This window comes from Dromiciops gliroides, chromosome 1, assembly GCF_019393635.1.
Source record: "Dromiciops gliroides isolate mDroGli1 chromosome 1, mDroGli1.pri, whole genome shotgun sequence".
Classification (NCBI taxonomy): Eukaryota; Metazoa; Chordata; class Mammalia; order Microbiotheria; family Microbiotheriidae; genus Dromiciops; species Dromiciops gliroides.
In genome coordinates, this window is record NC_057861.1 from 752,299,920 (window position 1) to 752,326,270 (window position 26,351).

The window sequence follows — 26,351 nt, forward strand, 5'->3', positions numbered from 1 at the left end:
GAGAGTAAGGGAGGAAACGGACAGAAAGGGGGCTGCTACACGGTCACTAAGGAGACTGAGGCTATGTAAAGAGAGGGGCTAACAGAGATGGAGAAAAAGCTAAGAGCAAGGAGGCTGGAGGATGTCGGAGCACTAGGAGAACAGAAGGAGAGGTCAGTGAGAGAGAAACACAGGGGTTCAGCGCAGCAGTACAGAGAGGAAAGTTAGACGGTAAGGGAGGGTCGACAAAGTGAAAGGGGCTTGGAGTTAGAAGAAAGCAGCTTAGCAGTGAAAGCACAGGGAAGCTGGAGAGAAGGAGAAAAAGAGTGAAAGTTGGGGAAAGCTGGAGCATACCCTAAGGCAAGAGGCTGCAACAGCCCTTATATTAAAAGCAGACAGGTTGTATAATTTGCATTTCTTAATCCTTATCCTTTACATTGATTTTTATAAATAAACTCTGCTTTGGTTATTTAATTAAGAGGCTTCTTAATCTTTGGTTTATCAATTTGGGAGCAGTGTGGAGGAATTTTTAAACGGCCCATATTAAATTAATAGCAGCCAGATAGCCAGTTGGTCAAAAGTCCCCAGATTAGTCCTCCAATAAGATTGGTCCTCTCAAATTAGGCAAATCAGTAAAAAATATTTTACATTTGAATGGTGACCTCAGCAGGATTTACCGCACAATTATAATTTTTCTAAAGTTATAATTTTTCATATAATCATAATTTTATAAGTACTGTTATAATTTTTTCAGATTAGATATAGTTATTTTTTCCACTACTAAAAGCTCCTTAATCCCTTTTTTCCAAATTTTGCAATCTATTGACATCATTCCCCATTATCTCCTCTTTTACTCCAATACCTGAGATATCCTTTCTCCTTGCCCAAGCCAATCCTTCTCATGAACTATTGATCCCTTCTCCTCCTGCAGATTAGTCATAATATCCTGCCTCCCTATAATTTTCATTGTGTCCCAGTATACTGCTTTCTTTTTAAAAATATATTTTATTTTTGATTTATGGAATAAAACAAGCATTCCCATAAGATAGTATAAGAAAAAGATGATTGCACATGAACCCGTAAATCTATTATATATAGTTTGCTATTCTTTTAAATATGCAACAAAGTTATCATGTAAATTTCTTTTCTTCTTTCCTCCCCCAGAGATTTATACATAAATTTGATGTATATATGTGTGTGTAATTATTCTATTTGTACTTCTATTTACCAGTTATTTTTCTAGATACAGTGTCTTTCTTAATATTTCCTTTATAGTTAACTTTGTGTATTGATAATAGTCAAAATAACTAATTTGCTTATTCTCAAAACAATATTGCTATTACTATATACAACATTCTCTTGGTTCTGTTCATTTTGCTCTCCCTTATTTTATGCCAGTCTTTTCATGTTTTTCTAAGAGCCTTGAGCTCTTCATTTCTTATAACACATTACTATTCTATTACCATCGAATACCACAACTTATTCAGCCATTCCCCAATTAATGGGTATCTCTGAAATTTCTAGTTCTTTGCCACCACAAAGAGAGCTGCTATAAACATTTTAGAACATATAGATTCTTTTCTTTTTTTCCCTAATCATCTTTGGAAATAGACCTAGTGGTGGTATTGCTGTATTAAAAGGTATAGGGAGTGTGTGTATATGTGTATTTGTAGGCAGCAGTGTAGAAAGTAATATACTTTGTATTATAAACACACACATATATAAAGCATATCACTTACTCATATATAGGGTGCCAACACACATATATGTATACATGCATGCATGTAGTACAGAGGTATATGCACACATGTGTATGTATTTATGCATGCATGCATGTAGTACAAAGTATATTCCTTTCTACACAGCTGCCTACAAATTTTCCCCTAATCTCAGGATGCTTTCATTAGATACTACTATGCCCATTTGCCTTCATCCTATAATTATTTTTCTTTGCACAACCAAACTCTTTGAAAAAAGTTGCCATCCACTCTTGGTGCCTCCACTTTCTCTCCTCATACTCTCTTTAACACCCTGTAATCTGGCTTCTTACCTCATCTTTCAACTGAAATTGCTTTCTACTCTTTCATCAAGGAAACACCGTGTTTCTTGATGAAACAAAGGGGGGGGATGTAAAGAATTAATTATGATTTGAGTTTTTTCTGAGACCATCTTTGGCTAAAATTAGAAGCCCCAGCATGTGCCCTGGCCAGCATCAGGCACCACCCCCTCTGCTTCCACAAGGTGCTCCATCCATGGTGCTGCAGCTCACATCATCACCTTGCGCTGATACCTACATGGGCCTGGCCAAATTATAATGACTGGAAGCCTGGTGAGGGCAGTCGGGTGACCCTGACATCCAGAAACTGGGGCAGCTTGCATTTGTACAGCTGCCTGTTGATTCTGTCAGTCAGGGCTTCCAGCCAATTAGCTTGGGTCTGTGTGTATGTGGATCCTGTTTCCTGTGGAAGAGGGGCCTTTTGGGATAGACAGAAGAGAGGAGTCAGCTCATTCTGGCAGGAGTGAGGGAGAGGGTTAGACACAGCACAGCTGAGTCCAGTTGGTGTGATTTCAGGATTATTTTCCTTCCCCTATTCCCTTTTTCCCTTGGCCCTAGTTCTACTAATCTTAATTATGTTTTAAATTTGTTCCTGCTAATAAACCCTGTTTTGTTTTTAAAAGAGGCCGTTAATCTCCTTCCTTACCCCATTATTACAGTGAGCCATCTAATTAACACTCCCCAATTTAAATTTGCCCCCTCCACCACAAAATCACCAATGATTTCATAATTACCATATCTAATAACATCTCAATCCCAATCATTTTATCCCCCTGCTGCATTTGACAACCTTGACTGCCTTTCTTTCTGGATCATCTCTTGTAATTGGATTGGCAGGTGAGACGCTGTTCTCTCCTAATTCTCCTCCTTCATGTGTAATAGCTCCTCAGGCCTTGTCCCATATTCTCTGTTCTCACTACTAGCTTTCTTAGAACTTCATCAGCTCCCATATCTTCAATTATCCTTTACCATCAGATAATTACCTGATGAATACCAGTCCTTTATCTTGAACTCCATTTCCACTCAACAACTGTCCATTGAATATTTCAGAATAGATATCCCAGAGTCATCTCAAACTCAACCTTTCTAAAAGACAACTCATATTCTTTCTCCCAAGATTCACCTTTCTTCCCCATCCCCCTATTACTATTCCAGCAAAACCATCCTTAGTCACCCAGGTTCATGACTTGCTTTCATCATGCCATGAGCCCTCAGTCTCCCTCACATCAAATCACTTTCCAAATCTTGCTATCTCCACAACATTTCTCACATGCAGCTTTCCTACTCCACTTACATCCACAATTCTGGTTCAGGTCCTCATCAGCTCTTACCTGGACTATTACATTAGTTTCCTATTTGTGTTCCCTGCTTGATGCCTCTCCCCATTACAATTCAACTTTTTTTTTGCTTTTTTGTGGAGCAATGAGGGTTAAGTGACTTGTCCAGGGTCACACAGCTAGTAAGTGTCAAGTGTATGAGGCCAGATTTGCACTCAGGTCCTCCTGAATGCAGAGATGGTGCTATCCACTGTGTCACCTAGCTGCCCCCTACAATTCATCTTTAAGGCAGCTGCCAAACTTATTTTCCTCAGGGACAGGTCCTGCTACTCAACAAACACCAATGGTTACCTATTGCATCAAGGATAAACTATAGAGTTTTCTGTTAATCAATTAAAATTCCTAACAACTTTGACCACTTTGTGTTTTTCCAGACTTCTTACACTTGCATCCCTTCTCACAGTCTTCAATGTAGCCATACTAACCTATCTCCTGCCATGGAGAGTGGCACTCAAATATGAGTTTATTATAGTGGTGATGCTATGTTAATGATTAGAAGATAGCAATGGACAAGCCGCTCCTCCCTCCCTGAGATGTACCATTTCTCTTCTAGCTTTTTTATTGTGTCCCATGCCTAGAATTCACTCCTTCCCTGTCTCACTGTCTTGGGATTTTTGATCTCCATCAAGGCTCAGTCAAAGGGTCACCTCCTGCTCTTTTGTGGTGGCAAACAATTGGAAAGTGAGGGGATGCCCATCAACTAGGGAATGGCTGAACAAGGTGAAGCATTCAAATGTAATGGAATACTACTGTGATGTAAAAAATGATGAGTAGGAAGATTAAAAAAAAAAACCCAGAAAGACTTACATGAACTTATGCAGAATGAAGTGAGCCAAACCAGGAGAGCATTGTACATTATAACATCAACATCATGGAATAATCAACTATGATTGACTTAACTCTTCCTGCAATACAATCATTCAAGACAATTTAGGTTGGTATGTTCAATAGATGGTTCATGATACAGGACTTAAACTCAGGGGAGAGACTAGGGATGGATGCATAAATCTAGGAGTTGTCTGCATAGAGATGATAGTTAGACTCATTGGAGTTGATGAGATGAAGAATAGGTATCAGACTTTTGATCTTAAATGTGAAAAAATTTCTTTTGATATATAAGGAAGACATGTTCAAACTGTTTGTAAAACTGTTATGCTACATTCATTCAATTATTTTTCTTCTCCAAAGTGATTGTTAAACACAGCATATACTCTGTAAAAAATGCTTTTATTGTAAACCGTTTCTTCTTTCATAACATAACTAACATGGAAACATGTTTTACAAGATTGTAAATATATAAACTATATCAAAATGCTTACTATTTTAGGAAGGGTGAAGGAAGGAGAAAATTTGGAACTCATAATTTTATTTTAAAATAAATTCTAAAATTGCCTTAACATGTAATTAGACAAAAATAAAATACTGTTTTAAAAAGTAATATGTTGGGACCAGCTAGGTGATGCAGTGGACAAAGCACCTACCCAGGATTTAGGAGGAACTGATTTCAAATCTGGCCTCAGACACTTGACACTTACTAGCTGTGTGACACCCCCCCCAAAAAAAAAAAAAAAACAAGTAACGTGTCACCTACTTCATGAAGCCTTTCTTGGTCCTACAAGTACTAGTTGACTCCCTACCAGAAGAATCTTATATTTATTTTATAAAATTATATTTTGTATAGAGAGAACATTGTATTCTGTTTATGATTATCAATGCAAATCTCTCCCTCCTTAGGACATAAGCTCTGTGAGGGTAGAGATGGTTTCCCTTTTGTCTTTATACTCTGCACTGAGCAGTGTCTGACACTTAGTCATTCCTTTTTTTTTTTTTTTTTTGGTGACTTGCCCAGAGTCACACAGCTAGTAAGTGTTAAGTGTCTGAGGCCGGATTTGAACTCAGGTCCTCCTGAATCCAGGGCCGGTGCTCTATCCACTGTGCAACCTAGCTGCCCCCACATAGTCATTTCTTAATCTGTCCCTGTTGATTTATTATTATAAGAGCATCACTTCTGATCTCTAATGCTCTAGTACTTCCCTACTCTAATTCAACCTTTTTCTTTTAGTACTTGTAAAGTAATTTTCATAAAGCCCAAATTTGATTATGCCATTTATCTAATTTGAAACTTTCAATGGATTCCATTACCTAGCCATGAAAGAGAAAATTATATGTGTGTGTGTGTGTGTGTGTGTGTGTGTGTGTGTGTGTGCATGCGTGCATGTGTGGAGAGAGAGGGTGGGGGGAAGATCCTTCCGTGAGAATATTACTCTCTAGGGCCCTCTGCGGAGAAAGCATGAGGTGACCTGAGATTTCTAAGGTCGAATTGGCATCCAGGAAGTTGCCTCACAATTCATGGACTGCCTTTAAGTCATGTCAATCAATGGACTTGAATGCTACCAGCCAATTAGCTTGGAGCTGTATGTGGGGTCCGCCCCTCTTCTGGTCCCACAGGAAATTTCAGATCCAAGTGACTCAGGCTTTTTCTTTATTGGATAGCACCATGACCAGCTAGGAAGCTTTCTCTCCCTCCTCTCTCCTCTCTCCTCTCTCCTCTCTCCTCTCTCCTCTCTCCTCTCTCTCTCTGGAGCACAGATCTGAGCTAGGTTTTTCCATTCTTTCAGAGACACGTGTTTTATCTTTACTAATTTCTAATATACTTAAAAAAATGCTCAATGCCTAAACTGTTGTTGAAGCTTCTAATTGTAAGTAAATCTTAGCTAGTTTCCCCCCACACTGTAGGGCAGATAAGGTGATTTAGTTTCACTGTTACACCTCCCAAAAGAGACTGACAAATGTTACAGTACTTATTTGCTTATTTGCTTGGGGTGCACAAGGGTTACATGCATTGCCCAAGGTCACAGAGCCAGTCAGAGCAAGAGGTGAACTTGAGTCTTTCTGCCTTGGAGGCCAAGTGTCTATCTATTGTACTATGTTCCCTTATCATTTACCTACAAATCCTTCAGAGGTAATTTCCAAAGTGAAATCCCAACTCATTTCTTCCAGTACATGTTTTAAATTCACGTTTGGAACATCCCAATGTCCCATTGATGGACTCTCCTTCTGGAAGCAGGTTGGACATAACTTTACATGGTGGAGTCATCTTCTCTTTTTTCATTTTTCAGATGCCATCAGTGGACACCTGTCTGAGAGTTTGGGAGGATATCACATTGTCCTTAATGAGTAAAAAATCCAGAGCTGTGCTCTGGCCAGCCAAAAAGAAAATCCCCAAAGAAACCCCATTGGAGGTTGTAATTTTTCTTGCCTTAACCTAGAAAATGAATATAGACAAGCAACTTCCCTGAATAGTTTACTCATACCCCCAAACCATTCCAGTATTAGGATTTGTGTGTGATTTACCCCTAAAACCCTAGCTTGAATTTTCATTTCCCTGGGTCTGTTCCTCCTCAACTCACTTGCATTAAATTAAATCCCTTTTTTCTTGACTATTTACTGGTGTGGAATTAATCACAAAACTTACAACAACCTAGAAAAAAGGTGACTGAAGATGTTCTTTGTCCTGTTTGGGTCCTGCAAGTTCTCACTTTACCAAGTTCCATGGCCCTTAAAAAAACAACTTCTCAGTTCACTTGATTTTCTTCTAGGAATTGTGGATTGAAATGAACAGGTCAGGAAAAAACCCATAGTGGTTGTGATTACAACCCCCAGTGGGTACAATGATGCTACTACATAATAGCATACAGTAGGGTGGTGTCATCAGTCAAATTCAGGACTCAGAAAGATTTAGGTTCTCAAATGTCATTATCTGAGCCTCAGTTTCTATATCTTTATAATGGGGGGGGGTTGACTCTGCCTGTATCCAAGCAGTGGAATATATCACCCAAGTATAATCTTGGTCTAATGGTGGAGTTGCCCCTTCTCTGTTCTAAAGCTGTCACTCTCTTTACCTTTGGAAATGACATTCACCGCATGATTCCCCTCATGTAAAATCCCAGTCTAACACTACAGCATTTCCTGACCATGTTACCATGAAAGGAAAAGATTCTGGGAAATGGAAAACTCCCAGTGGGCCAAGACAGCTCTGCCATTGTGATCCTCCCACTTCCATCATCACTGCATCTAAGGCTGAGCATAGCAAAGGAAGAAATGGGACAGATATGGGAACCATGGTGGTTGTGTGCCAAAATCTGAAGCACGACAGAAAAAGATCAATGAGATTTCAGTAAAGGGTTATTGACAAGCTTGGAAGTTTCCACATCTCAGTCATACATATCTAACTATATTTCAAGAAATGTTGGTGCCATTAAATCAAACCATTAAAGTCCTACAAATAATGTTCAGTTGTCAGTGTGGTATTTTTTCCTAAGGTGGGGTTGTAGTTCACAACAGAGATGAGGCATTTTCTTCTGTAGAAATTTTTGAGAATACATCAGTTCTTCTCCCTGGATCTAAAAAGAATTTGGTGCCAGCAACTATATTCATAATATTAGCAGAACTTTGTCAGGGAGAATTAAGGGGAGAAGTTTTCTTCTATAGAGTTTTGGTGTCTGCTGATAAAAAATGGGCTATCCTGCAACCATTGGGAAATTCCATTCATGTGCTTTGAATATTTTCTGAAGTAATCATTGGGTTGGTAAGCCATGGGTAGCACTACATGGTGGCCCCAATGTGTACTATATTCCAAGATTAATTATTCGACAGCCTGCTTCTCTATGAGTTGCAAAACAAACAAACATACATATATACAAACAAAAGGGACAGCAAGCTAGGTGTGGATAACTATAGCTTCAGCAGCATCAGTAAGTGTACAGGGAGCACAGATCACCTGTCAGTGCCCAAGTGTCACCCAGCTATACTTCATGCAGTTGCTGTGAGATTGAAGAGAGAAAATGTGTGAAGGGCTTTACAAGATTGGAAGTAGAATATAATAGGCTCAGAGATGTTCTCCTGGAAGATAGCACAGAGAGCACCTAATCCAATGAAGTCATTTCACAGATGGGGAAACTGAGGTTCTGGGAAGTGTGGTACTTGCCCAGCTGATCACACAGTGTCAAGATGGATGTGAACCAATGTCTTCCAACTCCCCAACAGAGCTCTTTCTACAATAGCACCTTTCCTCTTTAAAATGTGCAGCTTGGGGGCAGCTAGGTGGCACAGTGGATAGAGTACTGACCCTGGATTCAGGAGGACCCGAGTTCAAATCCAGCCTCAGACACTTGACATGTACTAGCTGTGTGACCCTGGGCAAGTCACTTAACCCCAACTGCATAACCAAAAAAAAAAAGAAAAGAAAAGAAAAAGAAAATGTTCAGCTTGCTAAAGGTTTGAGGGCCACGTTTACCCCTATCTCACCCCAGATTTTCACTTCATCCTCTTGGGATATTCAGGAAAGGGGAAGTTTTTGAGAATGAAAAGGAAATCACTGGTAAAATTGCATTTATTTTTTAAAAGATTTGTTCATTTTTAAAATAATAAACATTTTTATTTATAGTTTTGGGTTCTAATTTTTATCCCTCTTTCTCTCCCTTCCCTTCCCCTTCTGTTAAGCAGCAAACAATTAGATATGGGTTATACATGTATGATTGTGTAAAACATTAACCATATTTCCCTTAAAGAAATTGACTTTCAGTTATATTTACTAGAAAATATAGATTTGATTTATGTTTTCTAAAGTAAAGAAGACCTTTCTAGCATTAGAAGATGGGCTTACTACAACTTGTTTTCCAGTAAGAGAAAAAAAGTCACAAATATTTAAGGGCATTTAAGTTATAATGCTTTGTGAGGAGGGGAGGCGGTAATGTAACCCATGGCATAATCAATCAATGTTGTCATTCACATTTCCACAAAATAATTTGAAACAATCTATTAAATACCTTACTGTACCAGTCAGTAAATTCCTTTTGAATAGTCTACAGAATAATTGATTATTTTTATATTAATAAACTAGGATTGAGTTTATTCACAAAGGATTTTGTAGGAAGGGGTCATGCATCACCACACCACCTGATTTCCTTGGCTTCTTCACCTCTCCTTACCTCTTTGTTGGTCCTGTCTGCCTGGACTAAGGTCCCATTCAAGCAGGGCTCAACATAGTGGAATTCTTCATTATACTGGAAAGGAAAGGAAAAACAAATGACAAAGGGAACATTTATTTTGGGGCCTTGAAAGAAGCAGTTTAATTTGACAATTTAGAGTCACATATACATGCACACACTGAGAAGATGAAACAATAAAGTTTAATCACAAGACTCAATTCATTAAAACTTTGTGATCTTTCTCTTTGATTAGAACCAGTAGTAGAGGTTGAATTTTTTCCATTGGAAGGGAGGAGTGGTAGAGCATTGATGTGCCAAGACGTAGGTGAGTTCAGAATTCACAGTTAAACTAATCACCCAATAGGGACAACTCTAAATGCATAGAGCTTTAATGAAACTGGTTGACAGCAAACCTCCCAGGTAGGGATCTGGATAGAATTATAGACTCAGAGCCGAGACAAAACCAGCCCCAACTCCCCTTGCTTCATTTGAGCAAAACTGACAAACATTCAAGTCAAGCCACGGAGTTGGAGGAGGTGATTGTGGTGGGTGGGAGGGAACTAGAGGGAGATTTGGAGTGATGGAATAATGAACCCTGATCGCCATGATCGCAGACATTCTAAAACTGTCAGCCAGAGAAATATTTGCATTTAAAACCCCCCAATAAAGGACTCTCATCTGCTTCTTTTCTGTCTCCAAGTCTTTGTGTATCCTGTCTCCCGTGTATACAACACATTCCCTTCTTACCTCAGTCCACCTCTTAGAATCCCTAGCCTATATAAAAGGGTAACTCAGATACCACCTTCTAAATGATGCCTTTCCTGATTTCTCTTGATTTTTAGAACTTTTTCCTTCATGAATTTTCTTTGTTTTTACCTTCTCACTGTGGGTATTATATCCCTCTGTGTGGAATGTAACCTTTCTAAAGACAGGGACAATTTTTTAATTATCTTACTATCTCCATTCCCAGCATATAGTAACCACTTAATAAAGTACTGAATGCAGTTTGTTTCACATGGTGAGACATTGTGAGTCAACATCCATTTAACTGGCTATGCTCAAATTCTGAGACTCCTGCTCCTTGTCCTTTTCTTCTTCACTTGAAAGAGCACCGTGACTCTTTTCAGGTTTGTTGATCTCATGCAATGTGATTTCCCTCACAAATTGGTAAAAAATTGTTTGTTTATATTTAATTGTCAAAGTACTAGAAATGGCATGTACCAAAATTACTAGGCCAAAAAAGCTAGGGTTCATAAAAGGTAGTTTTGTTTTGTTTCGCAAAAGCTGTTCTGAATTGTTAACTTAAAATAGTTAATAAGTTATTTGAAGTTTTGAAAAAAACTCTAGTTAGTTGCCCTCAAAATGTGCCCACAACCAGAGGCACATGAAGGATCCCATGCCTCTTTCTGCACTCCACTCATCCTCATCTTACTTAACATTGCATCTGGAAAAGGAGGTGAATCTAGATACATGGTCACTTACTAAGGCACTTGAATATATCGTGTTGGATGCTCAATTTTTAACGTTTGTCTGGTAAAACCAACAAAACATGTTCCAATTATAGTTTGCTTAACCAGATGAGAAATCAGCTGACAGAGCATCATTCCTTATGTATAACTTTTTTTTCTTGAAAAATTAAGGTCACAAGGGTTCTATCTTAAGAGATGTCAGCTCCCCAATATTCTTCACTTGAACAGACAAGCTTTGCTCCTTCAAAAGGGAGTGAAGGGGGGCAGCTAGGTGGCATAGTAGATAAAGCACTGGCCCTGGATTCAGGAGTACCTGAGTTCCAATCTGGCCTCAGACACTTGACACTTACTAGCTGTGGGACCCTGGGCAAGTCACTTAACCCCCATTGCCCTGCAAAAAAAAAAAAAAAGAAAAAGAAAAGAAAAAGAAAAGGGAGTGAAGGAACAAATAGATAACTGAAAAACATTTAATAAGAAATAGATTCTGATAAAAAGAATAGAAATTGCTTTTTAAAAGATGAAGTACTAGCACAATGGGAAAATATCACAAATTCAAAAAAATTGAAGATATATGAAGGGGGAAACATATGGTAATATAAATTATCTTATAAGTGAGCCTGCAACTATCAAAAGATACACACGCACACACACACACACACAAACTGAACAATAAACACTAAACAAAATAGAGAACTAGCAGCAGTAAAGAAGGCTGAAAGAAATTTTTCATCAGTAAAAAAGAAACAAAAAATGAGCAAGTTAATAACAAAAACTCAAGACATGGACTTATACCTGAAAAGTAGAAATAAAAACATCATTTCATTGAGGAATAGAATCATTCCAGTAGTAGATAAAAATACAAAAATGGAAGAAGACACAGTGAAAATCAGATTGTAACAATTGGAATGCCGCCACCTGCTGGAGAGTTACTGTAGGAAAGCTCAGCCATGAGGAGAAGGCATCTGAGGGCAAGTGATGCGGCTTTCTTTGGTGTCAGGAAGTAACATTTGCTCGTGGGTACTGTCAATCAAGCCTACCAGCCAATTAGCTTGGAGATGTGTGTGCGAGTGGATGGGATGTTGCCAGTTTCACAGGAGGCTTGTGGGATGAAGGAGGTGTGGCTCTTTTTCTTTTATCTGGACTCCCGTGGAGAGTGGAGCTAAAATTTGGTCTCCCTTTTTTAGGTAGATGAATCTAGGCCTCTTTCTCTCTCTTCACCAAATCCTTATTCTCCTTAATAAATGCTTAAATGTCTAAACTCTTGCTAAATCTTCTAATTTATTGGTGACGACTCATTAGATATTTTAGACTAGCTAGAATTTTAGCCCCTTGCAAGATAAAAAAGATAATTTGGCCAGAATAAGGCTTGGTACCATTCCAAACAATGTCATTAGAACTTAAATATGTAACATGGATAGAAACTGTAAATAATAAGCTTCTCATAGAAGCATAAAGAATACAAGCAAATGTTTGTATACCATATTTTACCAATCTCAGAATTTTTGAAATCAAGGGACAGATTAGAAATTAACAGAATGCATGAGATGCCAAAAGATATTCTGTTTTTCTGAACAAATTAACATCAATTCCAGAGCTCCAATGGTAAAAAACAAATGCTTTTTATAAGAATCCAAGAAGGAAGGGACAGAGAATATCAAGGAATTCAATTCCAAAGACAATTTTTTTCACTGAAAATGAGGGGGGAATATAACACAAAATCAAGGGAAATTGGCTTTCATTTTTAACTAAGCATAAAATATAAGGAAAAAAAATGCGTGTTTGACAATATATAGTTACTCTAAGAATTTACACAGAAGAAACCAAGCTTTCCCTTGAGCAAAGTAGTCACTCAACAAATGATTATTGAGTTGATTATCTTTATAAGTGTCTTGAGAGCCAAATGAAAGCAGAAGGAAAACCTTGCCAGTTAAATTCTGAGGGAGGAACTTCATAATTATGAATGGTTAAAATGTTTCAGTAAAAATTCTAGACAAAGAACAATGGTGGAATAATTGTGGATTCATTTTAATGAATAACATCCTCCAGGTCATCCCATTGGGAAAAGGGAGAGACAAAGGAGTAAAAGGAAGAGAAGAAGGCACAAGGGGAATTTGAGAGATTAAGTGGAAATTCAGGAAAAATAAATTCCTACCAACTTTTCTTGCCATGAATGATTACTTAGGGATGTGATATGAATATATACAGTAATAGCAAAATAAGAGAAGTGTGATCTAGAGTTCTTGCAAGCTTTCTGGTTTCAGGTCCAGACTAGCAAGAGTTATATAAATTATATCAGATAAAACATACTTACTACTTTTTAAAAGGAAAAATTATATAAATTACAAAAGATTTAGAGAGAGAGAGGAAAAAAAAACAATCATTATGAGAGACATCCAAAACTGATTTGCACAATTGGGCACATCAGGCAGAAGAATAAACAAAAAATTATTGCATTCAATGGATAGCTCAAAATCAACTGATTACACATGTGCACACATACACACACACACACACTCACAGACCCTCTCATACACTCTCTCACACACAAATACTGAAATAGCTCTCTGATCTCAATGTAGGTATTGCCTATATAATGCAGAATATTAAGAAATTTACCTTCAAAAATAAAGAGAACATTTACAAAATTGATAATATTTTAATTTTTGAGGAATTTATGAATAAATGCAGAAAACTAGGAAAATTCATTTATATGCCTTAACATTAAAAAAAATCTTTCAATGGGGAGAAGTGGTCATAAGATACTGACCAAAAGAGAGTAGAATGATATATGGTTCACTAAATTACACTCAATCAGTTCATTCCAGAAACCATAAAGACAACAAATTAATAGCCACAAAAAATAGCTTTTTAAAATATGCATAAAATCTATAAACAATCACAGTAATCAATGAGAAAATAAGAGAAAATCAAATTATTAAAATAATTCTGAAAAGGGGTAATAAAATGAATGAAAATAGTTTTTCTGAATTAATAGACTAGTCTACATGGTTCTATATCAGCTACATAATATACAAAGCAAATAGACAAATACCCACAAAAATCCCAAATCCTCATGTTGCAAAACAAGAAGTAGATTTCTATAAAAATCAGAAACAGTAACTTATTCTGCCATTAATATATTGTAAAAAAAAAAAATAGACCAGGGACAACTATGTGGTACACTGGATAAAGCACTGGCCCTTGGTTCAAATCTGGCCTCAGACACTTGTCACTTACTAGCTGTATGACCCTGGGCAAGTCACTTAACCCTCATTGCCCCACTAGATAGATCGATCAATCGATTGATCAATAGACAGATAGATAGATAGATAGATAGATGAATGAATAAATAAAATAAATGAATAAATGAGTGAATAAATTAATTAATTAAAATAAATTTTTTTAAATAAACAAGAAGCAGATAGATGTCCAAGCAAGCACTGTCAAACATTTAAAGGAAATATAGGGTGGGCCAAAAGTCATAACTATTTAATAACTCCTTTATTTTTTGTTTTTAATTTACAATGCCATAGCATCATATATAGTATATATAGGAAATGAATTTACGTTATATGGGGAAAATCAAATCTGTAAATGGTGAAAATAAAAAATATTTCAAAAATTTATTAAGACAGCATGACTCCCAAAAATGGTCATATAAGAACAAAAAGGACCCACATGTACAAAAATATTTATAGCAGCTCACTTTGTGGTGGCAAAGAGTTGGAAATTGAGGTGATGCCCATCAATTGCGGAATGGCTAAACAAGTTGTGCTATATGAATGTAATGGAGTACTATTGTGCTATAAGAAATCATGAGCAGGAAGAATTCAGAGAAACCTGGAACTTACATGAAATTATGCTAACTGAGTGGAGCAGAACCAGGAAAATATTGTACATAGTAACAGCAACATTATGTGATGATCAATTGTAATAGGCTCGGATCTTCTCAGCAGTGCAATGATCGAAAACAATTTCAAAGAACTCATGATAGAAAATGTTTTTAACATCCAGAAAAAAAGAACTGTGGATTCTGAATGCAGATTGAATCATACTGTTTCTACTTTTGAGCTGTTCTTTTTTTTCCCTTCTTGTGAGCTGATTCTCTTTTACAATATGACTAATACAGAAATATGTGTAATGTGATTGTACATATATAACCTATATTGGATTGCTTTCCATCTGGGGAAGGAGGGAGGGAAGGGAGGTTGGGAGAAAAATTTGGAATGAAAAATCCTATGAAATAAATTTTGGAAACTATTCTTACATATAACTGGAAAATAATAAAATAATTTTATTTTTAAAAAAGCATGCCATTTGGCCCAACTTGTATAATCGCTAAGATAGGTACTGTTCTACCTCAGTTTATTCTATGTAATAGATACATTTGTAGTCCTGAAATCATGAAATAATAAAGCAGACAATGAGAAATATAAATCAATATAATTAGCAAATAATTACCCCAAAATATTAAATTTTACTGTCAAATAGATCATAACATGTTGTTCCTAGCTTATTCCTTACTCTTTCCAATATTCATTATCTCTCTATCTCTTGATTCTTTGCTGTTCCCTACAAACAGTTCCATGTTTCCTTAATCCTTAAAATACCCTCACTTGGTTTGAACCTATATCTCTCTTCCTTTCAGCTCAGCTTTTTCAGAAAGTTATCTTTAATACACCAGGCTTCCAATTCCTCTGTTTTTACTAAACCCCTGAAAATCTGGCTTCTCCACTCAACTCTCCAAAAGTGAAGAAAAAAAAAAACTTCTGGAAAGTGAAGAATATCCATTGATATTCAAATGCATACCCTTTTCTCAATTCTCATTCTCTTTGAGATGGCTGTTCATAGTTTTTGGCACTGTCCAAGTCCTTTTCCTTCTGAATCCTCTTTATGGAGTAGAACCATCATCTCTCAATGCAGCCCAAGATCTCATTATTATTTTTGTTGTTGTTGTTTGCCACATCACAGAACTGACTCATATTGACTTTGAAGTTAAATTTCAAAAATAAAACCTCAGATTTATTACAGACAAACCATGCCTTTCCATCTTGTACGAATGACTTTTTTATACCCAAGTATAAGATTTTGCATTTATCCCCATGCAATTTTACCTCATTATATTCAACCCAGTGTCACACCTTGTCAAAGTCCCTTTTTTGGATGCTACTATTAAATGAGTTAGAATCAAAAACTCTTCCTCATTTTATGTCCTCCAATACCATTGTGCTTGAACCCAAATAACCACTAAAGAATGACCAAGAAAAAAGAAAAGAGCGAAACGAATCCACATAACAAAAGAACCTCATAGTGAACATAGTGGATAGAAGACTGGAGTCAGGGACCTGTAGTTAGCAAGAGGGATGTTCAAACTCCACCTACGGCACAGCTGAGCTCTGTGACTTTGGACAAATCATATAAACTTCCTCACCCTCAGATTTCACATTTCTCAAATGGGTAAAATCATGCCTGCAGCATCTGCCAGTCAGAGTTATTATGAGATTCAAAAGAGATAATGAATGCAAAAACAGAACTTACAACAACAGCAAGTAATAATTAGAGTAATTGCAACAACAGCCACAATAATATAAGAATACTAACAGGTCATTGCAGGGTTATTCTTAGCTGAACTCTATTGAACCAGCTGAGCAGAATGAGAATTTTGATGACCATCACCACCATAAATATTATTATTTTTTGTGTGGTGCCAGTGTGGGTTAAGTGACTTGCCCACGATCTCATAGCTAGTAAGTGTCAAGTGTCTGAGGTCACATTTGAACTCAGGTCCTCCTGAATCCAGGGCTGGTGCTTTATCTACTGTGCCACCTAGCTGCTCCCACTACCATTTATTTTTGCCAAGACTTAACAATGTTACATAAAAATGTAAGACTAACATTTGTAATAGATGTTGTCATGTAAAATAGTCATCATTTCTAGGATGAATCAAATGAAAAAAATTCAAAATGTAGAGATTTAGCAGACATAGCATCCCTGTTATCCTGTGTGCTACTGGAGATTTATCAATCACCAAACATCTATTAAGCACCTAATGTATACCAGAAGCTCACTGTGTGAGATATTGGAGATATGAAAACACTAAAAAAAAAAAAAACAATTCCAAGATACTAGTGAGCCTACAGAAAATGAATTTATATACCAACAATATTATTCAATTCCTAAAAGCAAGCATTTAATCTAGAAGTACCCTAGAGGGGAGAAAATTAAATATAAAAGGACAGAATTTAAGATAATGACTTGTCTTCAATCCATACTTAATCAAATATAATACTACTATAACTAGTAAGCAAAAAATAAGCCTGTGATAGAATTTTTCTACTCTGGCAAAATTAGAAAGATAAGAAAGGAAAATGGAAACCCAAACTTCTCATGTCAAAAAACAAGAAACTGATGGAAAGTACTGGAAATTTAAAAAAAAAAAGGTGATGGCAGAAAAGGGTGATGGCAGAAGATTTATGAGGATGAAAAACAGTCTAAGAGAAAAAAATACAATTTAATAGCAAGTGTGAGAGGACATGACGTGACCCCAGAAGACACAATAGATCAAAAACATTAACTCCCTAATGTGTTTCAAGATTACTGGGCATGGTTGTTTGGATTCGGTTAAACAGTTTTCCAATTTTATTAGTCCTCATTTTATTAAGTAGCTTCCCAGAAGGAAAATGTGGCATACCAATTATGTAACGAATCAAACTAACCCCAACTTTTCCACCCATATCAAAGGCACCTCCATGATCTTCCACATTAAAAACATTCATTCCATAATCCGAAACACAACTGGCCACAATTAGAAGTGCTGAACAAACCCATCCAGAAGGGCAGGGTCACCTCTGCATCTTAGAATCCAAGTCTATTATTTCAAGAAGTGAATCCCTCGCAGATGACGTATAGAGGACATGGTGGTGAAATTATGCCCATGTGGTAAAAGTAGGCCATCTAAAAGTTCAGGGTCAAGCCCATAAATGGTGCTCTTCTCTATTCATGTTTGCAAAAAATATCATTTGCTTGAGACATTACGATTGATTTAATATTCTCAACCCAGTTAATATTTTCTTCATTTAATGTGTGGCTTATGCTTCTGCAAAGTCATTTTTTCAAATTTCTACCCTGTCCAGAATTAGCACTCTGGTTTTTATGGTAATATTGTTAATTTAATGCATGGCTTGGAGTTACACTTCAAAATGAGTCGGAGGAATAGGCCTTTCTCTTGTTGTTGCTGCCTCAGACATCTCTGTTCATGCACCAATGATCTGACCTTAAATTTTAACTGAGACTGCACAAAATCCGTCTTCTATTTCAACTATTCTTTTGTAATTCAATCATCTAGCCCATCAATTTTAGATAGATTTTGCAATAACCTACCCATGAAAGCTAAAACGATTTTTTAACATTATCTTTTTATGTTTATGCTCTGGAAAGACTTGAATTGGAAGCTTCCCCCCATAGTGTGTAGATGCATCGGGGAATGAACTTAGTAAAATACACAAATCAGGCTTAACAGAGAGCATTAAACAAACAAAGACCTTCTCCAACACTGTAGTGTTTTTTCTTTCTTGTTTTTTACAGTATAGGAATGCAAATATTGGGCTAATTGGATTTATACAAAAGAGAAGAGTCAATCGTCATTGCTTCCCAAGCCAAGACCAAGAACTATATGCCTAACTTCTGGGTGAGGTAATTGGAAAGCTATATGATTATAGAATTAGGTGAAGGTCAAGGAGTCCAATCATTTAATTTTACAGATGAGGAAACTGAGGCTGAGAAAAGTCAAGTGACTTGTTCAAGTCACACTGACCTTAGCAGGGATGATATTTGAATCTGGGTGTTCTGTCTTCAGAGCCAGATCTGTTGTCTAGAATTTTTACTTTCCTTCTGCCTCATATTTTTTCTGGTATCCTTCAAGACTCAGCTGGAATCTCACTTTCTCCAGGAGGCCTTTTCCATTTTCACCTTTCATTCCCTACAAGAACCAATGTCTTACCTCTGAGATTACCTCCCATTTACCTTTGCATATACTTTGCATCTCCCTAGTTATTTTCATATTGTGTTCCCCAGAATGTAAATATTGATCCTTGAGCTCAGGAACTATGTTTTTGCCTTTCTGATTAGCACCCTCCCTGCCTTATAGGAGTGTAATAATAATAATAATAATAATAATAATAATAATAATAATAATAATAAAACAACTGATTGCCTACCTCTTTTCACTGAATAGTTTTGTCTCTAAAAAGTCTGCTCTATATTAGCATTTTCACCAAGGAAAGGCTGAGAGAACAAGAAGACTGTCCACTCCCTTTCTCTTAGAATCATAAACAGCAGACTTCTGTGACAAAGATTGATTTAATTACACTGGCTAAAGAAGATTTCATCGTTTTGTCACAGGACCCAGATGAGCCTTTAGCAGGAGCCCACATGGTCATGAGGGCAAGTCTTTTTCTAAGAATATACAGATTGTAATTTCACTGGGGCAGGAGGTAAGAGGTGGGGAGACAAGTGTGAATAGAGCAGACAAAAAGGAAAGTAAAAAGCATCGAAGGATTTTAGAGACCATGGAATCCACGCAAACTTTTGCCAACTGGGACATTCCCCTTTCAGGGGTTTAGGAAATCTCTTCATTTGTGTCTGTAATATTTTAATGTGATTTCCACTTAAGTCTCTCTCAGCGTTGACCACACAGTAGAAAAATTGCATGTAATATACATACAAAAACTTCTCTGGTGAATAGTTCAAACTTGTATTATAATTACTGAAATAATCATAGTGTTACTATTATTTACAAATACTGTGGTGTAAATAACTATTAGTGTCATTTACTTTTATGGTTAATTTTTTTCCCAAAAGAGAATTCACAATGTAATTAGACTTTCCTTCATGTGAGCCCCTGATACTTCCAAGGCCCTAGTTATAGACATGTACAATATAATAAATTTCCTAAATACAAAGATACATAGTGATATTGATTATGGTATGCCAGGTTATGTTTTATTAAAGCATGCCATAAGGTATAGTGTAATGTTATATTAGAATTATGTTGTATCAAGCAATATTATTGTATGGCATCATCCAAGATATGATAGGCTATGGTATATTATATGACATGATATGACACAATATGACATGATGATATAAAATATATGATGTGAGTCATGTGGCATGGTAGATATGCCACCATAGCATAGCGATGCTTAGACTTAAGAGGACACAGGTTCAGATGCTTTGACATTTCTTAGCTATATGAACGTGGGCAGAGCACTTGCTCTCTCAATGCTCTAGGCTCCCTTCTAAGACTCTGAGTTATGGCTAAGATGCTGATCTGCATTGGTGGAGAGGATTTTCTACATGAGTCCCCAACCTGATGAAATCTTGGTGGAGATGCACCCCCAGGTATGGATGAATATGTCAATACATTTGGCCACCTCCATCTCTTCCTTAACCTCCCTGGGCCTTAATTGGCCAGCAAAGCAGAACAGTTTAGCAGCTTAAGTCCTAATAGTTCCCCTCAGTATGATGGAACAATAACGATAGAGCTGAAAGAACCCTCAGGCATGAAAGGTACCCACGTGGCTGCTGAGAAGGACAGCCATTTCTGGAACATTGAAAGGTTTGCCAAACACCCTGTGGAGAGATCTCTCTGAACTGCTCAACATCTTCCTGAGGCACACATAGCATGTTTTCTAATATGCAAAAGCAGTTGAGTGACTTGCCCAGGTTCACAAACTGGAAGCATGAGAGACTTGTCTAAATTGCAGTCTTCCAAACTCCAAGTCCAAAGCTTATCCAATGTTCCACACTGCTTCTCAAGAAATGGGACCTGGAGTGGTTAAATGACTTGCCCAACATCATAGAACAATTGGTGGCAAACCAGGCATTTCACTTGAGGCTCTGGACCTGCGCATCTACCACAGTGCCTACCTTACCACATCCCTAACATATTCTTTATGGGAGTGAACTAAAACACTTAATTTGCTTCTTGCCTATCCTATGATAACAGACAATTCTATTATTAGGCATGGGTTGCACATGGTAATTTAAATAGCTTAATAATTGTGCTTTTCATATTTGTACATCTTAATGAACTTAGATTATTTGAATAGATTGGTTTTGATAGTGGGTCAATAAATCTCTCGCAATAAAGACTGCACAGTGTAATTAGGCTTTCCTTCATTTGAGACTCTGATATTTCAGTAATAATTAATTAAAGATTAATAAGAAAGATATTCACAATTTAATGACCTCTTATCTTTAGAAAGTAAAGTAAATGTTTTAGGGCACAGAGGAACCAATCAGTAGAGATTAGCAGGCTGTAATAACTTTCCGTGTATGCCAATACAAAGTTCTAGCTCATTAAAAGTTTCCCACACAAGAAACGGCTTCTCATGCAATACAATATGACAGCATGTGATGGTTTGGGGACCATTGATGCTAACTATTTTCTCAGAGGGATCTACTCTCTTCCTTTTTTCCAGTCCTTTAAATACGCAAAGATGCAGTGGTCATGGACATAAAATTCTTGCTATTTCCCACATCTTTCCCACAGAGATGAGGGACTAGGGGGTAGGGAAAAGTGCATATGACATCAAACATTTTTTTAATGCTTTCCTGCTTTGGTGAACTTGTTTTGATCTTAACTGTTTTTGGTGTTGTTACACAGGATGGTGTCCTGGGAGGGGATAAGCAGGGACAAACTGAGACATATAACAGCTATTGAGAAATAGAGGAAGGAAGGAAGGAAGGAAGGAAGGAAGGAAGGAAGGAAGGAAGGAAGGAAGGAAGGAAGGAAGGAAGGAAGGAAGGAAGGAAGGAAGGAAGGAAGGAAGGGTGGGAGGGAGAGGGAGGGAGGGAGAGGGACGAGGGAAGGAGGAAAGAGGGAGAAAAGAAGGAAAGGAGGAAAGAAGGAAAGAAGGATGAGGAGGGAGAAAGGAAAGTTCAGGTAACTTCTGAATAAACCCACTTTTTGTCCCATAGCTTAAGTAGAATTCTGCATGGTCTTGGGCAGAATCCCAGAATGACAGACTTGGAAGGAACCTTAGGGGTCAGGTGATCCCAACCATAAATGAATAAGATTTGCCTTCTCTAACCCACCCAGAGCCCATCAAGACTCTGCAAGAAGAATTCCAAAGAGGGAGAAGCTGTGATCTCCCAATATAGCGCTTCCTATTCTGGCACAGTTTTTATTTTTAGGAAGCTTTTCCTGAAATGAAGCCTAAAGAATCTTTTAAAAAAATAACCTTCACCTGTTGTTTTTTCTCTCATGGTGGCTTATGGGGCCAAGCAGACAGGATCATTGTGATTTAGTTAAAAAAGAACAAAGAATTCAGTACAGTGGGAAAAAACCACTGAATTGGGGAACAGGAGACTAGGGTTTGAAGGCTAACTGTTATTTCCTGAGGGACCTTGGCTAAGTTGTTACTCTCTCTCTGGGTCTTTTGTAGTCATGTAATCTGTAAAGGAAGAACTTAGACCAATAACTTGTGAGGCCACTTCTAGCTCTAACTCAATATTTCTATGAAGTTCTATCTAACTTCCACAAAGTTTCAAATATAGAAAGGTGTGGAATATAAGCCTTCTATTAGTCTTCTCTTCTCCAGAGTAAATGTCTTAGAAATCTCCCTTCCTGGGTCTATATATTTTTTTTGAGAGTAAAATTGTTATTGAGGCCACTTAAGATGTTCTTAATTGTACTGCTTTAGGCAAAGCCAGAATGCCACCAGCTGTCCAGAGAATTGGATTTCTCCATCACCACTGAGCCAAATTGATTTATGTTTGTGATCTGTTTAGTGAATCTCTCAAGCCAAATTCTTCTGGATGACTGGTCTCTCAAACTATTTCTATTTCTTCCTCTATAGACAATTTTGTTAATACTGTTGGATCAACAAATAGTAGATTGCATACCCCTCCTTGGGGTACTGAACCAACTACTATGACTCAGATTTTTCCTCTGACCATAATTGTAAGAACGTTCACCTAAGGCACCTGGAGAGCCACATGAAAGACAGAAAGTTACCCTTTCCTCCTATCAAGTACTTAGCTCCAAGTGTTTAGTAGTCCTTTCTCATCTGGTGACATTTTCCCACCCTTCATCCACTGACACAGGGACATAATAATCTTTCACATCAGATAATTTTTTCCCATTTGTTTTCACATTGGAACTTTTATTTTTGGTAAAACTGAATGCCCTAAAAAGTGGGGAGATCTGTCCTGCCTCCCCTTTCACTTTGTTTCTACAGGGGAAACCATTGCACACATTAAGCATAGATAAGTAATCATAGTAATAGTGGAAGAAATACAAAGATTACACACTTTTTTTAGGTCACTGGATATTTGTCATGCTTTTCCTACTCCCTAGAAGTAAGATCTCACATCCTTTGAAAATCTCATTGCTAGTAACTCTTCTGAAGAACTGCTCTAACCATAACCTTCAGAATTATGAGGCCAACAAGTTAATGACTTGTTCAGCATGATATTCTCACCAGACACAAGTTGATGTGTTTTTTCCCTCAATCTCATCCTACAGAACTTTCTCTCCTTGCTTTATGCTTGAGAATGGAGTAAAACAGAAAATGGCTTCTTATTCTTTCCATGCATGGTTCAATGATAGGGCATAATTGTGTTCAGCTTCCTTTCCTCCTTCTCCCTTTTCTTTCTTTTTTTCCTCTCCCTTTCTTCCTTCCTTTCTCTCCCTCTCTGTCTCTTTCTTTCTCTCTCTCTCTCTCTCTCTCTCTCTCTCTCTCTCTCTCTCTCTCTCTCTCTCTCTCTTTCTTTCTATCTATTCATCTATCTTTCCAGAAGGGACGAATAGTAAGGTTAAGGAAATAGGTAGATAGTGATTTTTCTCATCCTAATTCTATCCATTAAAGAGTCAAACTTCTCTTAGGATTCTTCACCCAGATCTCTGCTCAGATAAACTTTGACCAAGGTGATCACTCCAGTGCTTAATTGATAAAGGAAAGGCATTCAGAAACAAAGGATCATAAACCTGAATTTTTGTATATATAACATGGGAGTTACAACCCCAACAATATGAGGAAGACAATGGAGTGAAGGATGTAGCTGGAAAACAAAACTTGGTCAGTATATTGAAGTTAAAAGTACTGCCACATGTTGAATAATAATAATAGCTAATATTTCTATAACACTACAAAGCAGGAACTATGCTAAGTGCTTTACAAGTATCTCACTTATCCTCACAACAACCCTAGGAGGTAGGTACCATTACAGATGGGAAACTGACGTAAACTTAAGTAACTTGCCCAGATACCCATAGCTAGTAAGTATCTTAGGCTAGATTTGAACTCAATTATTCCTGACTCTAACCTCAGTGCCATCATACTGCCTTGTAATAATGATCTCAAAATATAGCCATATAGTTTTTGTTTTGTCAGTTAATTCTGGAAAATTTTGTGCCTGGAAGATATCTAATCTATCTTCTCATTTTCTTCTAGATGCCATGGCCTATCATAGGTTGGGTAGCAAGGCGGTGCAGTAAATAGAGTGCCAGACCTACAGTCAAGAAGATCATCTTCCTGAGTTCAAATCTAACCTCAGTTAACATGTACCAGTTGTGTGACTCTGGGAAAGTCACTTTACCCTCTTTGCCTCGGTTTCCTCAACATAAAATTAGCTGGAGGAAGAAATGGCAAATCACTTTAGTGTATTTGCCAAGAAAACCCGAAATGGGGTCACAAAGAATCAGACATGACTGAAATGGATGAACAAGAAAACATCAACTATGATCATAGTTTAGGGTTCGTATCATGCACTAAAAAACCACTTGACATCTAGATCCATTGTCCCCGGAAGTTATACTTCCCTCATTCCCTCATTCATTTCCCTACATTGCAGGGGATAGATAAGGGTTGCAAAGGTAGCAATAACATTTATGCAGTCAAGTAACTACCAAAAAGTTCAAAATACTTTCTAGAAGGATCAAAACTATGGAAACCAGTAGACATATAGGAAGTGACCCTTGAGCTGAGCCTTGAAGAAAGCAAACCCCAACTTTATGAAGCAATGAGGAGGGGGCTGTTTCTTCTAGCAATGGAAGATGGCCAGCCCTAGTCCAGTGATCCTGATTTCTAGATTCCATATTTGTAATGGAACCATCAAAGCTCACTCAATGATATTGAAAGGTATGACGTAAAAATTAAATGCAGAGCTAAAGTAAAACAGATGGACTCACAGCAATGATGTTGAAGAAGTCATCATCTCCCAGGGTATCCAGAATTGAAGATACTGTTTGTTTGGCAATGGTCAAGCGAAGCCCTTTCATGCTGCCACTCACATCCACTAATATAACGACATCTTTTGGAGAAGTGGCAGCTTGGATATACCTAGATCAAAAGGCACAATAAAAAAATAATGAATTCTAAAGTTTTCTTTTGCTTTCCTTCAATAATTTTCAGGGGTTGACTGAATTGCCTACCATTTTCGGTTTCTGCAGTCAAAAGCAATGACTCCATTCTCATCTGGTTCCCATTTAATACCTATAAGAAAGATTGGGTTATAAGAAAACAGGAAAGTTCAAATGTTCGTAAGCAGCATTCAAAGCCAGTCCGGCTTTGCTGATTGAGCAGATATGCTTAAACCTTGCATGCAAAGACTAAGAATTGTTGCTCGTCACACAGAGATATCCAGCTCTGGAAAAGCACTTGAAGGAAATCTCCCTCCAGGAAACATAATCATCAGCTCAGCTGCTCACAAGCCCAACTGTCGAGTGAAGCCCTCTCCAGCCCTGCTCTGTCCATCAAGCAAGAGTCAGACTTCAGTCTCTCTATTGGCCTAATAAGACAGTTCGCCAAATTAATTTCCCCATTGCCCATGCAATGGCTCTTATAGCAGCCAGCGATTGTCAGGCCTGATGGCATCACTCATGGGCTTGGTGTCAGACATCTTGCCCCAGATCACTTGAGCCTGATGAGGTAATGTCTCCAGCTTGAGGATCAGAGGGAATACAATCCCAGGTCCGCAGCACCGACTATCCACAAGTCTTTCCCCCTACCCCAACACTGTTTTTTAAATCAAGATATTTTTGGCCTTGTCTTTTCTGTTAAGATCAAATAAAATGACCTCATACATCGAGGTAGTATGTCATATGGGAGAAAGAGTATAGTGGTTTGGAAGACCCAAGACAATTGTTTTAAAAAACCCACCTCTGACACTTAGAACCTGTGTGACTTTGGTCTAGTAACTTAACTTTACTGGGACTCAGTTTCCTCATGAGGAAGTTGCACTAAATGGTATTGAGATTGCTTTCAGCCCTACAATCCTGTGATGAATAAGGAAGTTGGAATTTTGATTTGAAGAAGGAATCTGGGGAAATTTCCAAAAGATTAGGAATATGGGTACCTCTGCCATTAAACAAACTGATCAAGGTTCTAGAGTCACAGAATTTTAGAGTAGAAAGGGATCTCAGATCCACACATGAAAGGAAGACTGGGGTCAGTGACACAGGACTGCAAGGTCTTGTGTTCAAATCCTAGCTTGGCTATTTACTGTTATGTGA

General features: G+C 37.5%; 1 protein-coding gene across 2 annotated transcripts in view; it reads right to left on the reverse strand.

Annotated features, from left to right (window-relative positions):
• Nucleotides 1-26,351, reverse strand: part of CACNA2D3 (calcium voltage-gated channel auxiliary subunit alpha2delta 3) — a 1,069,564-nt gene that overhangs the window by 590,722 nt on the left and 452,491 nt on the right. For both annotated transcript variants that reach the window (XM_043978536.1, XM_043978534.1), the window contains exons 7-9: nucleotides 25,272-25,332; nucleotides 25,029-25,179; nucleotides 9,363-9,437 (exon numbers count right to left, since the gene is read on the reverse strand). In XM_043978536.1, coding sequence (XP_043834471.1) covers nucleotides 9,363-9,437; nucleotides 25,029-25,179; nucleotides 25,272-25,332 — 287 coding nt within the window. The remainder of the gene's footprint in view (nucleotides 1-9,362; nucleotides 9,438-25,028; nucleotides 25,180-25,271; nucleotides 25,333-26,351) is intronic.